The sequence below is a fragment of the Salvelinus fontinalis genome, chromosome 30 (genome assembly GCF_029448725.1).
Source record: "Salvelinus fontinalis isolate EN_2023a chromosome 30, ASM2944872v1, whole genome shotgun sequence".
Classification (NCBI taxonomy): Eukaryota; Metazoa; Chordata; class Actinopteri; order Salmoniformes; family Salmonidae; genus Salvelinus; species Salvelinus fontinalis.
In genome coordinates this window covers 22,208,914-22,225,105 of record NC_074694.1, presented here as the reverse complement: position 1 = coordinate 22,225,105, position 16,192 = coordinate 22,208,914, and the positions used below count along the sequence as shown (strand labels likewise).

Sequence of the window (16,192 nt, the reverse complement as noted above, 5' to 3'; positions counted from 1 at the left end):
GATTGTGTATGTGTGCCAATCAGAGGGTGAATGGACAAGACAAAACATTTCTAGTGCATTCGGAATGTATTCAGATCCCTTGTCATTCTCCACATTTTGTTACATTACAGCCTCAATCTACACACAATACCCCATAATGACCAAGAAAAAACTGTTTTTTAGAAATGTTTGCAAATGTAAACATACAGTTGAAGTCGGAAGTTTACATACACTAATGTTGTAGTCATTAAAACTTGTTTTTCAACCACTCCGAACATTTCTTGTTAACAAACTATAGTTTTGGCAAATCGGTTAGGACATCTACTTGTCCATGACACAAAGTCATCTTTCATTTTTCCAACAATTGTCATTTTTACAACAATTGTTTACAGACAGATTAATTCACTGTATCACAATTCCAGTGGGTCAGAAGTTTACATACACTAAGTTGACTGTGCCTTTAAACGGCTTGGAAAATTCCAGAAAATTATGTCATGGCTTTAGAAGCTTCTGATAGGCTAATTGACATAATTTGAGTCAATTGAAGGTGTACCTGTAGATGTATTTCAAGGCCTACCTTAAAACTCAGTGCCTCTTTGCTTGACATCGTGGAAAAATCAGCTAAGACCTCAGAAAAAAATGGTAAACCTCCACAAGTCTGGTTCATCCTTGGGAGCAATTTTTTATTTAATTTTTTCATTTCACCTTTATTTAACCAGGTAGGCTAGTTGAGAACAAGTTCTCATTTACAACTGCGACCTGGCCAAGATAAAGCAAAGCAGTGCGACACAAACAACACAGAGTTACCCATGAAATAAACAAACATACAGTCAATAATACAATATAAAAAGTCCATATACAGTGTGTGCAAATGAGGTAGGATAAGGGAGGTAAGGCAATAAATAGGCCATAGTGGCAAAATAATTACAATATAGCAATTAAACACGAGTGATAGATGTGCAGAAGATGAATGTGCAAGTAGAGATACTGGGGTGTAAAGGAGCAAAATAAATGATAGAAATAACAGTATGGGGATAAGATAGTTGGATGGGCTATTCACAGATGGGCTATGTACAGGTGCAGTGATCTGTGAGCTGCTCTGACAGCTGATGCTTAAAGTTAGTGAGGGAGATATGACTCTCCAGCGTCAGTGATTTTTGCAGGTACTTTGTAGGTACCACATTCATCTGTACAAACAATAGTACGCAAGTATAAACACCATGGGACCACAGACCTGTCATACCACTCAGGAAGGAGACGCGTTCTGTCTCCTAGAGATGAATGTACTTTGGTACAAAAAGTGCAAATCCCAGAACAACAGCAAAGGACCTTGTGAAGATGCTGGAGGAAACAGGTACAAAAGTATCTATATCCACAGTAAAACAAATCCTATATCGACATAACCTGAAAGGCTGCTCAGCAAGGAAGAAGCCACTGCTCCAAAACCGCCATAAAAAAGCCAGACTACGGTTTGCAACTGCACATGGGGACAAAGATTGTACTTTTTGGAGAAATGCCCTCTGGTCTGATGAAATGAAAATAATGACCATCGTTATGTTTGGAGGAAAAAGGGGGAAGCTTGCAATCTGAAGAACACCATCCCAACCGTGAAGCACGGGGGTGGCAGCATCATGTTGTGAGGGTGCTTTGCTGCAGGAGGGACTGGTGCACTTCACAAAATAGATGGAATTATGAGGGGGGGAAATTATGTGGATATTTTGAAGCAACATCTCAAGACATTAGTCAGGAAGTTAAAGCTTGGTTGCCAATGGATCTTCCAAATGGACAATGACCATGCATACTTCCAAAGTTGTGGCAAAATGGCTAAAGGACAACAAAGTCAAGGTATCGGGGTGGCCATCACAAAGCCCTGACCTCAATCCCATAGAAAAGTTGTGGGCAGAACTGAAAAAGCGTGTGCGAGCAAGGAGGCCTACAAACCTGACTCAGTTAAACCAGCTCTGTCAGGAGGAATGGGCCAAAATTCCCCCAACTTATTGTGGGAAGCTTGTGGAAGGCTACCCGAAATGTTTGACCCAAGTTAAACAATTTAAAGGCAATGCTACCAAATACTAATTGAGTTAATGTAAACTTCTGACCCACTGGGAATGTGATGAAAGAAATAAAAGCTGAAATAAATAGAGTCTTCTTGGGTATGACGCTACAAGCTTGGCACAGCTTTATTTAGGTAGTTTCTCCCATTCTCCTCTGGAGATCCTCTCAAGCTCTGTCAGGTTGGATGGGGAGCGTCGCTGCACAGCTATTTTCAGGTCTCTGGTGTTTCTTTCCAAATCATGTCCAATCAATTGAATTTACCACAGGTGGACACCAATCAAGTTGTTGAAACATCTCAAGGATGATAAATGGAAACAAGTTGCACCTGAGCTCAATTGAGTCCCATAGCAAAGGGTCTGAATATTTATGTGAATGTCTCTTTTTTTTGTAGATTGAGGATTTTTCTCCCCAATTTTGTGGTATCCAATTGGTAGTTACAGTCTTGTCTCATCGCTGCAACTCCCGTACAGACTCGGGAGAGGCGAAGGGCGAGAGCCGTGCGTCCTCCGAAACACAACCCAACCAAGCTGCACGGCTTCTTGACACAATGCCCACTTAACCCGGAAGCCAGCCGCACCAAAGCGTCGTAGGAAACACCGTACACCTGGCGGCCGTGTCAGCGTGCACTGCGCCCGGCCCGCCACAGGAGTCGCTAGTGTGTGATGGGACAAGGACATCCCTGCCCGGCCAAACCCTCTCCTAACCCAGACGACGCTGGGCCAATTGTACGCCGCCCCTGGGTCTCCCGGTCGCGGCAGGCTGCACACAGAGCCTGGACTCGAAACCAGAATCTCTAGTTGCACAGCTAGCACTGTGATGCAGTGCCTTAGACCACTGTGCCACTTGGGAGACCTATAATTTATTTATTCATTTTAGAATAAGGCTGTAACGTAAAAAAAACTATGGAAGGGGGATAATTATATAATTAAGGGGAAGAAGTCTGAATAGTTTCCGAATGCACAGTAAGTGCCTTTGAATGGGGTATGGTAGTAGGTGCCAGCTGCACCGGTTTGTGTCAAGAACACCGCTGGGTTTTTCCATGCTCAACTGTTTCCTGTGTCTATCAAGACTGGTCCACCACCCAAAGGACATCCAGCCAACTTGACACAACTGTGGGAAGCATTGGAGTCAACATGAACCAGCATCCCTGTGGAACGCTTTTGACACCTTGTAGAGTCCATCCCCCGATGAGTTGAGGATGTTCTGAAAGCAAAAGGGAGGGGGGACTCAATATTAGTAAGTGTGTTTCTAATGTTTGGTATACTCAGTGAAGGTTGTAATCTCATTGATCAACGGCTCAACCAAATAATCCACGTTGAAATGACGCGTTGTGCCCAGTGGGTCGTTCACAAATTCGAACACTGAAATATGATGTAATCCACACCTGGCTGATATAAATCCTCATTATTTTGTTTAATGATTTTCAATTTGAGCATCATTATTTCTATATAGCCTACACCTTCTCGTTATGAACTTCTAACTCGAGTGGGACGGGTGTGGCTTCGTGACAACGATCACAAGAGCAGCTGCTCACCGATTTGACAGCTCCAGCGCAGTTACACCTCCGACAGTGCCAAAACATCAGCGATGAGGGTGTCAGCTATTGCCAGTTAACGCTTGATCTAAATGAATCTAGGCCTTAAACATGCTCTCTAGAGCATCAGAGAGGCTTAAATAGAATCACTGTAAAAAGGTTGAATTGCATGATTGAAGTGAGTAATGTCCTGTTTGTCCCTCCCAGTTGATGAAGACGGGATGGATTGCATGGACAACGAGCGGAGACCACACTTCCCCCAGTTCTCCTACTCGGCCAGTGGGAGAGAATGATCGCTGTATCCAGACAGTACTGCACCACCATCAGTACCAATGGAAGGTTACAGTATAAAACCAACCTAGCCTGAGCTAACCCCTCCTCTCTCCATTTGGGTCATTCCATAGTGAGCATGGAGATCCATCACTGTATGTTTTATGTGTCTGTTTTTTCATGGGGATTTTGCATGTGTGGTCAGACAGAAGTTCAGCCCTGTTGGTAGTTCCCGACAGTTAAAGGTGCATTTCTTATGGAATGCTCCTTTTAAAGCCTTGAAACTGACTCAAGAGGGCAAACGGGTTTGTTGTGTTGTGTGTCATTAGATCCCTTGGTCATTGACTTCTGCGATCCAGTTCTATCTACTGTAGGAGACTGACATTCCTGGTAGGGAGCGCTGCTGTCTTTAGCGTTCTCATTTCACATAGGACAGTATACTAGAACTCGAGATTCACAGGAGATTCTCCATTTGTTTGCTGTGTCATAATCTGCAACGGTCCTCATTCTTCTCTTGATGACATTTGGGTTTACACATTATCGTTTGGTTAGCTAACATCTGTGTTGTGTGTATAGAAATAAGTTTACTATAGAATTAGAGATTTTTCTTTCAGAAGTCAAAAATGGCCAGAAAACGGTTCACTCAGGCTACACAGAGATCAATCTGTCTTCACCTCCGTATACAGGTCACCGGTACTGCTATCTTTACTCTGCAGGTCAAGCTACAAGCGCTAACTATACAAACCACCTCCACCACTTCTCATGGACACTATGACTGTAGTCTCACATATTATACTGTTACGTCATTTTGTCCCTTATTTAAGGTGTGCAAAAGTAAACCTCTAGTCTCGTCTGCTATTTGTTGATAAGCTGTGATTTTTACTTTCTCCTCTCGCCTGTGAAATCAGTCATTCGAATAGTGTGAACGCTTTGGGATGTTGCTCTGCCAATGTTATGTATGAATGGGAGTAAATGTTTGTGTACTGTGTGTAGAGATTTTAAGAGAGCCTGAAGGCACAGCACTGTTGGCTGTAACCTCCTGTGAATCCGAGCTGTGCGTTAGCTGTCAGGAACAGCAAGGTTCACCTCAACTTGTCTAACAGAGAGGAAGAGCATTCTAGGTATGTGTGTCAGGGTTATCTGGCTGAAGGTAGATGCTTCCCACAACTGAAATTATGTAAAGCTTTATTTCAGACATATCACCATAGAAAATAAAAGCATTCAAAAACAAAAATGTATAAATGTGAATGAGAAATGCAAGATGGTGGCTGTTTACTGTCTAATGCTCCTGTAAGGGGGGTGGCTAATGGGGTTTGGGGGTGGGGCTAAACCTGTAAGAAGGGTGAAGGAATTTGAATTATCTGACCGGGGTGGGGGACATACTGTATAACTATGATTCAATGGGGACAAGAGGGAGGTATTGGCATTGTTTGATTTGGACCACAGCAATGGCTTCCTGTTGTTTTATTTATTTGTTCTTTTGTATAACTGTTCTTGTTATATGATTAGGATTAATGTCCAGTCTTTTGTTCTGGATGAAAAAGGCACCTCGAATAATGGCTTAAGAATGTAGAAGCAAAGCCTTCATGTTGTCGTTTTTGTTCTAATTTTTTATTTTTGTTGGTTTGTTTCTTTGTTCTCTTACCAAAATATGACGACAATGAAAAAGACAGAGCAGACAGCATATTAAAGAGTTCTATCAGTATCAAGGTATTATTATTAAATATTTTCATAAGACTTTTACATTTCACGGGCATCTAACCTGGAATGTCTAATTGGTATTAAAACCTTTAAGTTCTCTTCTCCACATACAGTATATAAGGGCTGTATAAGCTTCAACTGGTATGACGCTACTGTTGTCTTCTAGCATCTGAGCATTCCTGTAATACATGTAAATACATGAGAATGGCACAGAACAAGCTTCCTCAAACTGTGTAATTTACTACATTTTAGTTGCTTAATAACACACTGCACGTTTAGGCCTTTTTCTTTACCTCTGCTTTTTAGAACAAGAAAAATATGACATTAGAATGAATAACTTAAGCATTTACAAAGGGAATATATTCATTGGCTCTACGGTTTTAAAGTCAAGAGATTGTAAGAATAGGCGTAGATGGAGAATAGCTACAAAGCTTACTGAAGTAATGAGTATTATAGACTCTGTGACCAATGTTCCAAGGGTAGATACACTGTATAATTAACTTTATTTTGTGGCTGACTACTTTGGGATCTTGTAACAGCTTTCAATGCTACATAGAATGTAGTTTCCTTAACATTATGGTGTTGTATTACCGTTTTACTATAGCTAATAGTCAATTACCAATAATTTTTTGGGGTCATCATTTTATTTAAGTGTACCACAGTCAGCATAGGAATCTTCAAGTGATAGTCAAGCCAACCACCTACTCTATGCTGACTGGCATCATTTGATTTATTCTAAAAGTGTACAACATTCAGTAACTTTAGCTCTGTGGAAGAAGAGCCATAGTATTCAATGGAACGTAACACACCATTCTGTATAACTATATATTTTCTTGCTATTTTAAAGCTAGTTTCCTTCAATTCTACACATTCTGCCATGTCTTATGTGTGTTCATGTCATATCCGAGTGACTCAAACATTACAACATAATCAATGGGCTAAAAACCATTAGCTGACATGGACTAGTTGATCTGGACATTTGACAAGTTATAAATAAGTCTCTACGGTCTACAATGACAAGAGGAACTGATGATGTACTACCCAATTTTTAAATTTCACCTTGTGCTTTCTACTATTACAACTTTCAAAAGTCCGACTAAGTTCCTAAGAGAACCACTAAGGCACAAGTCCTATCCACTAGTCATAAGTTAGCCTTGCTTAGCATCAATGTGACCTACGATTATCCATTGAAAGGACAGAGTTTACACATTCCTGATTTCCAGGTTCCATTCAAGTTCCATTTGATGTTTGTGATATAATTTAGGTTCAGTATATTCCACCAGTGGTTTGCAAAGCAAGGAGGACGTAGCCTATCACGCTAATGTCAGAGCAGAAGACAAACCATTTTTTTAGCAAGAGATATCCTGTCTGTGAAGGTATGAAAAGAGTTAGAGTGAATGTAGTGATGTGGACCAAAAAGACCAAAGCAGATGTAGTGACATTTCTCAGATTATTACACATTCCCAAAGGATGAATGATTGGTCTTATATTCATTGTAGTTGATGGGGTCCAATAAGAGGGAAAAGAGGAAGTTGAGCAAGAGAGAAGTATATTTTGTATGCGTACAATATACTGTACATTACTAGTTCAGAAAGTGACTGTGGTATGGCTTTGATAAGAGAACGAGTAGTCATTTGGTATAACTCATTTTGAGGTGGCTCGATATAGTGAGTCTATTGAAAAGGTATGATGGCCATAACTTCAAAAAGTGTGACATGATTGGTCCATATTTAAGCCACTAGAGAAAGTCCTTTTTTTTTTTTTTTAATGTTTTGCATGGAACAGGTGTGGTTTTGAGATTATATTGCAAAATGAGAAATGGTGAATCTTGTTCAGCTGTGATACAAGTAGGAAGTTAACTCTTCTCATAAGAGAAGACTGTGAAATATGGGAAAGACATTATTTGTCTTAGCAGTTAATTGTTCATGATTGAATGTCAATCTGTTGTTTTATTAATATGGCCAATTATGTATGATAGAAGAATGTGGAGAGAAACTGAACAACTGTGCTGTGATCACTAACCCCTAGGCTTTCAATTGTGTGGTTGTCTGTTATGGTTGAGTTTTCTCTTTGTCTTCCAAGATGCATTCCTTTTTTGTTTTTGCTGGTATGTGTTTTGACTAAAAAAGAAACATTTCACCATGTGTGATTAATAGGGGCTTTTATGGCTTACAATGTGATTTTGAATCATTTTTATTTAAACATTTAAAAAAAAAAAAAATTATCAATGGACAACTTGAATTTGTTTATTTTATTTTTGAATTGAATATGGTTGAGTATAATGTTTTGGGGTATTTAGCAGTCATGTTATGGTCTTTAGTACTGCAGCTGATTATGGACGAGGGGGAAGGAAGGGAGAGTTACAGTATTGTCTCTTTCGCCTTTTCGGCATTACTATTCGTTTTTCTGTGAAATTCTGTTTCCTCCACCATTTGTCAAAGTCACACAAAGAAATAAAATCTTGCATAATTATGTCAGATGCTTGATTATGTCCCTGGGGGAGAAGATCCGCGATAAAGCCTGATTTTAAATTTAAAGGAAATGTTCCCGCATTGCGGGAATCTGCATTCATGTTAAATGCTGCATATGTTGGCCCAATCGGAAATTGTCTTTACATTTTAACGCAGATCTTCCACGATACGGATTGAATCCTACCCTTAGTCCCCCTTAACGGAAACTCCCATTCCAAATTGTAAAAAACTATCGTTAGTCGTCGCATCCCACGGTATGTTGACAGACGCTACGATACCATCCTATGTTATGTGCGTCTAACAACGAGAGATTACTGTGGCACTGCTTCAGACACAGAAGACTTCACATTTCGCTTGGCTGAACTGTGACTATTACTGGCTTCACGTGCTTGTGGGAAATAGGAAACTGGGGTGTCCAACATGTTGTTTAAGAGTAGTGCTTTTGAAGTCGGAACAATTCTTCAACCAATAAGCTTGCTAATAATAAAGTTGGCTAGCTTGCTTTATATTGACAATATGGTCAGACTTGCTACATTATTCACATTGATAAGGTTATTGTAAAAAACGTATGTTGTCATGTTTTGGTTGAAAAGGTCAGTGGTAAGACGTGGCAACTCGGGGAACAACCTTTTCTGAGTTTCCTACTTGGAGGGTCATTCAAGTTAATTTTCCCACTGGGAATTAGGAGCTTCCTATAACTCCGATAGCACGTGAACGCGGCAATACTTCCATTTCATCCATATGAATATGCACTTGTAAAAAAGGAATAGACTGTTTTTATAAAGACATATTTGAGAACAGGGAATTTCAAGGGGAAGCTAATGTCCTTATTGACGTTGCAGTGCACACTACCAAGGGCAATTGGCAGTACGGGCCAAAACGATAATACGCTTTTTTTTATTACATAAAAAAACTGCTTTCATGTAAATTGCTCCTTTTATGATTTCAGAGAACTGAAAATTGCCCTTACATATAAAATAAATAAAAATAAATAAGAGAATTACTTGAAAGCACAGTCCCCTCATGCAGTCCATGCTTAAATTAGTTTATTGTTAAAATATTGTCATAATGAAGTGTGATAATAACAAGGCCAGGAGAGGCTGCTGGGAGACAACTTCAGCTGAGTGACACTGATGAGGTCTTACCTTTCTACTGGACATGTCTTACCTGTTATTCTAAGAGAGCTCAGTTCCACTCAGTCACAACGATTCAATTTAGAACTCGCAGATCAAATAAAAATAAATTAAAAAATGTAGCTATATATGAGGAGGATATGTAGAACATCCACCTAGGAATCCCAGATGTTTGTTTCTGCGGGTTATTAACAGAGTGGTGTTCAGTTCCACTGGGTGAAGCATTCTAGTGCCGTTGGCCATCTCCAGGGTCAAAGGTCTGAGTTGAGCTGTGTGATCGCCTCGACTCCGACCAACGACAATGTGGGTTCTATCCTTACTAACTGCAGGGTCTATATATAAATCTATTTTACACCTCAGTGTACACACTTTGCTGCTACTGTTTGTAATGTCTACAACAGATTTTCTTGTCATCTTGCTCCTGGTAGTGTTATGAACGAGCATGAATTGTAAAGTATTTATTTAAAAACAAATCGCTGTCAGATGAAAATCTCATCTTCAAAACGGAAAACTTTTAGGAAATTGAAAAAACTGCCATATTTTCCCATTAACGAACAAACAATTATGAACTTTCAGAAGCTATTTTAAATACATTTTATTGGTCCTAGAGTCAATGTTCAGAGTACATTGAGTGGACTTACTGCTTTCAATACATGTCAAAAATAACATTTTAAAAAAGGCAAAAAGAGGAGTTACGAGGTTTTCATCCAACAGCGACGTAATAATAACTTGTAATTAATTTGATGTCCATGTAGCTTCAGAGTTTGACATTTTCTTGACCTTGCTAGCTCTGTCATTAGATCCACGTTAAGAGATAGTCATGTGGTTAAGGATTTTATGCAGAAGGGATGAAGTATCAGAAAAGAGAACAGTTGTAGTACTCTCTGTCATTAAAGAATACAAACCGTTTTCTTTCCCCTTGTGAATAGGACCCGTAAGGATGTGAAAATTATATGATCTGCAAGAAAGTGTTTTTGTACGTCCTTAGTATTTTTACACGTAAATGTATATGATAGGGACACACATTATTTTCCTTCTTACAGACCGCTTAAATAAAGCACCTTGTCAATCTGCTATCTTTGTCACTTACTTCTGACTACTCGTCATACTGTATTTCTCAATGAGAAAAAAGATAGTTGTCACACTCAATAACTCAGATTGAGCAATATTTTCAACACTGTATGTAAAATATTTATTGGAATTTTAACTGAAGTTTATATCAAATATTGAAATGACATTCTACAACATGCAGCTTTTACCATGTAAAAACCTTATCTATATATAAAAACATTAAACACTACAATTTAGGAACAATACAAAAACTGTCAAATCTGTAATTCCAAATGCAAATTTTGTCTATAGAAAACCCTCATTAAGGGCTTTGCTGCTGCTGGTTCTGCATGGCTGAGGCAGTGTGTTTGACCATGAGTATCCATGACATGGGGCGCTCTCCACTGTGGTTTTCTCAGTCAGAGATGCTCCCCACACTGAGTCCTGAGATCACCCAGACCTGCTCTTTGCCATCAGCACCATCATTAACCCTACCTCTACTGCTGCCCATTACACACATACAGGGCATTCAGAAAGTATTCAGACCCCTTGACTTTTCCCACATTTTGTTACAGCCTTATTCTAAAATGTATTAAGTAAACATGTTCCTCGTCAATCTACACACAATACCCCATTATGACAAAGTGAAAACAGGTTATTATAAATGTTTACAGATTCAAAATAAAACTGATACCATATTTACATAAGTATTCAGACCCTTTGCTATGAGACTCGAAGTTGAGCTCAGGTGAATCCTGTTTCCATTGATCATCCTTGAGATGTTTCTACAACTTGATTGGAGTCCAACTGTGGTAAATTCAATTTAGTGGACATGATTTGAAAAGGCACATACCTGTCTATATAAAGATCCCACAGTTGACAGAGCAAAAACCAAGCCATGAGGTCGAAGGAATTGTTCGTAGAGCTCCGAGACAGGATTGTGTCGAGGCACAGATCTGGGCAACGGTACCAAAAAATGTCTGCAGTATTGAAGGTCCCCAAGAACACAGTGGCCTCCATCATTCTTAAATGGAAGAAGTTTGGAACCACCAAGTTTGGAACCTTCCTCGAGCTGGCCGCTCTGCCAAACTGAGCAATCGGGGGAGAAGGGCCTTGGTCAGGGAGGTGACAAAGAACCCGATGGTCACTGACAGGGCTCCAGAGTTCCTCTGTGGACATGGGAAAACCTTCCAGAAGGACAACCATCTCTGCAGCACTCCACCAAACAGGCCTTTATGGTAGAGTGGCCAGACGGAGGCCACTCCTCAGTAAAAGGCACATGACAGCCCACTTCGAGTTTGCCAAAAGGCACCTAAAGGACTCGCATACCATGATAAACAGATTCTCTGGTCTGATGAAACCAAGATTGAACTCTTTGGCCTCAATGCCAAGTGTCACGTCTGGAGGAAACCTGACACCATCCCTAAGGTGAAGCATGGTGGTGGCAGTATCATGCTGTGGGGATGTTTTCAGGGACTGGGAGACCAGTCAGGATCGAGGGAAAGATGAATGGAGCAATGTACAGCGAGATCCTTGATTAAAACCTGCTCCAGTGCACTCAGGACCTCAGACTGGGGCGAAGGTTCACCGTCCAACAGGACAACGAACCTAACCACACAGCCAAGACAACGCAGGAATGACTTTGGGACAAGTCTCAATGTCCTTGAGTGGCCCAGCCAGAGCCCGGACTTGAACCCGATCGAACAACACCAGAGACCTGAAAATAGCTGTGCAGCCACGCTCCCCACCCAACCTGACAGAGCTTGAGAGGATGTGCAGAGAAGAATGGGAGAAACTCCCCAAATGGGACAAGCTTGTAGCGTCATACGCAAGAAGGCTGTAATCGCTGCCAAAGGTGCTTCAACAAAGCACTGAGTAAAGGGTCTGAATACTTAAGTAAATGTGATATATAAACTCAGCAAAAAAAAGAAAAGTCCCTTTTTCAGGACCCTGTCTTTCAAAGACAATTCGTAAAAATCCAAATAACTTAACAGATCACCATTGTAAAGGGTTTAAACACTGTTTCCCATGTGTGTTCAATGAACCATAAACAATTAACGACCATTCCACAGGTGCATGTTCATTAAGACACTAACAGCTTACAGACGGTAGGCAATTAAGGTCACAGTTATGAAAACTTAGGACACTAAAGAGGACTTTCTACTGACTCAAAAACAGGATCCCTGCTCATCTGCGTGAACGTGCCTTAGGCATGCAGATGTGGCCAGGGCAATAAATTGCCATGTCCGTACTGTGAGACGCCTAAAACAGCGCTACAGGGAGACAGGACAGACAGCTGATCATCCTCGCAGTGGCAGACCACGTGTAACAACACCTGCACAGGATCGGTACATCTGAACATCACACCCGCGGGACAGGTACAGGATGGCAACAACAACTGCCCGAGTTACACCAGGAACGCACAATCCCTCCATTAGTGCTCAGACTGTCCGCAATAGGCTGAGAGAGGCTGGACTGAGGGCTTGTAGGCCTGTTGAAAGGCAGGTCCTCACCAGACATCATCGGCAACAACGTCGCCTATGGGCACAAACCCACAGTCGCTGGACCAGAAAGGACTGGCAAAAAGTGCTCTTCACTGACGAGTCACGGTTTTGTCTCACCAGGGGTTATGGTCGGCTTTGCGTTTATCGTTGAAGGAATGAGCGTTACACTGAGGCCTGTACTCTGGAGCGGGATTGATTTGGAGGTGGAGGGTCCGTCATGGTCTGGACCCTCCAAGGTGTGCATCATCGGACTGAGCTTGTTGTCATTGCAGGCAATCTCAATGCTGTGCGTTACAGGGAAGACATCCTCCTCCATCGTGGTACCCTTCATGCAGGCTCATCCTGACATGGCCCTCCAGCATGACAATGCCACCAGCCATACTGCTCGTTCTGTGTGTGATTTCCTGCATGACAGGATTGTCAGTGTTCTGCCATGGCCAGTGGAGAGCTCGGATCTCAAACCCATTGAGCACATCTGGGACCTGTTGGATCGGAGGGTGAGGGCTAGGGCCATTCCCCCCAGAAATGTCCGAGAACTTGCAGGTGCCTCGGTGGAAGAGTGGGGTAACATCTCACAGCAAGAACTGGCAAATCTGGTGCAGTCCATGAGGAGGAGATGCACTGCAGTACTTAATGCAGCTGGTGGCCACACCAGATACTGACTGTTACTTTTGATTTTGACCCCCCCTTTGTTCAGGGACACATTATTACATTTCTGTTAGGCACATGTCTGTGGAACTTGTTCAATTTGGCTCAGTTGTTGAATCTTGTTATGTTCATACAAATATTTACACATGTCAAGTTAGTTTGCTGAAAATAAACGCAGTTGACAGTGAGAGGATGTTTCTTTTTTTGCTGAGTTTATATATATAGATATATTTTTTTTTTTATGTACCTGTTTTTGCTTTGTCATTATGTGGTATTGTGTGTAGATTTGAGGAAAAATAACAATTTAATAAATTTCAGAATAGGGCTGTAATGTGAAAAGTGAAGGGGTCTGAATACTTTCCGCTTGTATGTATAAATAATACACACACACACAGGATGTGGCCCAAAACCAACCCAAGAGAGAATAATAACTGAATTGGTCATATACACTATTTCTACAGTAGGAGACCATCATTATAAGGAAAGGAGGATACCTAGTCAGTTGGACAACTGAATGCATTCAACTGAAATGTGTCTTACGCATTTAGAGGTGCAGGGGGCTGCCTTAACATCCACGTCGCCCAGGGAACAGTGGGTTAAAACTGCCTTTCTCAGGGGCAGAACGACAGATTTTTACTGTCACTGTGCTTCAGTCAAGATGAAGAGGATGTCATGTGGACAAGGTGTCAGGCCTCCTAGAACCAGCAGGTAACTGGGGAAACAAAGAGGAAATTAAAGAGCAAAAACACACCTGGACACAGGCCTCTAAATTGGGACTATTTTGTCTGCATATGCTCCTAAATATTTGGCTGTGCGACCTGGAATTTGAATTTGGGAGGACCAGTGCCTAGAGAAATAATAATAACTGGCCAGATAATTACTGTTGTAATGATTAGGCTTCACTGTACTGCTGTTTCCGAGTGTCCAAGAGAAAACATATTTGTTACCGTTGTGGTTGCACCATTACTATAGACAAAGGGGCTTGTTTCTATCCCAAACCGTTCAGAAGTTACCCCATAGTACCGGCACTACTTTTCTTTATTTCACTGAAGCAATGGCGGGCCACATTTGACATTTTAGTAGACGCTCTTATCCAGAGAGACTAACAGGAGCAATTATGGTTAAGTGCCTTTCTCAGGGGATTCGAACCAGCGACCTTTCATTTACTTGCCCTTAAGAGCTAGGCTACCTGGTTTAATCTTAAACTGTCACAGGTCATTAATCATTTGTTTACACGTTATTCAGTCATGTTACCTCATTAACTAACAACCTGGTACCTTCATCAGTATATCCAAACTTTTGGGAGCACAGAAAAAAAGGGAAAGGGATAGCTTCTTCAGGAGAGCAATGATTGAATGACAGATCTCTTGCATGTCATCACTCACAAACGTGACTTTCTTAAAGAGACGGCGTCCAATTTCTATGTAATGCATTTTTGGACAATGTAGAAACCTAATATTACCAAAATGACTAATTTCAATAACAGGCATTTGTATCAACATTGTAGATTTTATAATCAAAAATGTCTTCACAGGTTTGCATATTAGTTTCTAGGGTACAACATTTGTTTCAACATTAGCTAGAATTCATAATATCGGCCCAAGAATACAGGCTGTATCTCAATCGATTTGGGGAAAAAATCCGCTTTTCTGGGGCTCCTGGATTTTATGTTGCTCCTAACTTTAAGTTGGGAGCACCAGTGATACAATTTGTTTAAAAAAAATGTAGAACCTTGACTGGACACATTGCTGGAGTTCACATATTACTAGAGCCTCAGCAAGTATTGATTCAGGTTTTCGCCCTCAGTTAAGATTGACTCGAATGGCACTATCCTGGAATGACTGTGCTGTTCTGTTCAGCAACACATTGGTGGTTCTTAGAGTAATGCTCCGAGGGAAATCCAGAAGTGCTAACGCTGATAAAAACAACAGCCTGGCAGCATTAGAGCAGCTGAGAACAGAGGCACTCGGCAGGGCTCTCCTCCATCTCCTTAAGCTCTTAAGAATGTCAGCCTCTGTCTCTCCCTCTCTGTCTGACACGCCTTTAGCAGCAATCTGGAAGAGCATCTGTGGAGCGCCTAGTCTTGCGTGATGTGCGGCCCTGGCTACCAGCTGTTGTGGCGCTTGTGTGCCTTCTCTTCTTCTCTCTTTCTCTCACTCGCTCGCTCTCTCTCACTCTTGCCCTCTCTCGCCCTCTCTCTGGGTGATAGTGTAGCTCGTCTCTGTGGTTCGGGTGCAGGGGTGAGCTGTACCCAGCACTATATATAGAGATGAACAGTAAATTCAGTGTAGATGACAACCATGGTTCTGACTGTACCTGTATGCGTAGGTTCTGCATCTCTTCAGTGAGTAGGTGGCGCTCCTGCATCAACAGGTTCTGTTTGGCAAGCAGCTCCATCACCTGCTGGGCACTGGACTGACTGTGCTGGTCCAACTGCTGCAGTCTACAGGATACACACACACACAGTACAGACACAGTGAACACACAGCACAATAGTCAATGCAACACCTTGTATAATGTACAATTCAACACAATCTTTTCTGACACGTATGATGAACAAGATTAATATGATAGACAAAGTAGATTGATAAAAAGAATAGAGTGTAGCAACAGATCCAGTTATTTTATTTTTATTTAACTAGGCAAGTCAGTTAAGAACAAATTCGTATTTCTAATGACGGCCTACCAAAAGGCAAAATGCCTCTTGCGGTAACAGGGGCTAGGATTAAAAATAAAAATATAGGACAACACACACATTACGACGAGAGACACCACAACACTACATAAAGTGAGACCTAAGACAACACAACATTGTAGCAACACCACATGACAACAACATGGCAGCAG

General features: G+C 41.3%; 2 protein-coding genes across 4 annotated transcripts in view; one reads left to right on the top strand and one right to left on the bottom strand.

Moving 5' to 3' along the window:
- The window catches only part of akt3a (v-akt murine thymoma viral oncogene homolog 3a), a 148,948-nt gene extending 138,731 nt beyond the window's left edge, over positions 1 to 10,217 (top strand). For both annotated transcript variants that reach the window (XM_055890030.1, XM_055890029.1), the window contains exon 14: positions 3,776 to 10,217. In XM_055890030.1, coding sequence (XP_055746005.1) covers positions 3,776 to 3,861 — 86 coding nt within the window. In that variant the 3' untranslated portion in view covers positions 3,862 to 10,217. The remainder of the gene's footprint in view (positions 1 to 3,775) is intronic.
- Positions 637 to 16,192, bottom strand: part of sdccag8 (SHH signaling and ciliogenesis regulator sdccag8) — a 65,285-nt gene continuing 49,729 nt past the window's right edge. Inside the window, exons 17-19 of one of the 2 annotated variants that reach the window (XR_008755299.1) lie at positions 15,662 to 15,788; positions 13,886 to 14,057; positions 637 to 3,237 (exon numbers count right to left, since the gene is read on the bottom strand). Coding sequence is in view for 1 of the 2 variants with exons in the window: in XM_055890028.1 (XP_055746003.1) it covers positions 14,016 to 14,057; positions 15,662 to 15,788 (169 nt within the window). In the remaining variant the exon portion in view is untranslated. Of the gene's footprint in view, positions 3,238 to 7,760; positions 14,058 to 15,661; positions 15,789 to 16,192 lie in introns of those variants that run through there. The other variant, XM_055890028.1, reaches the window with a different exon arrangement.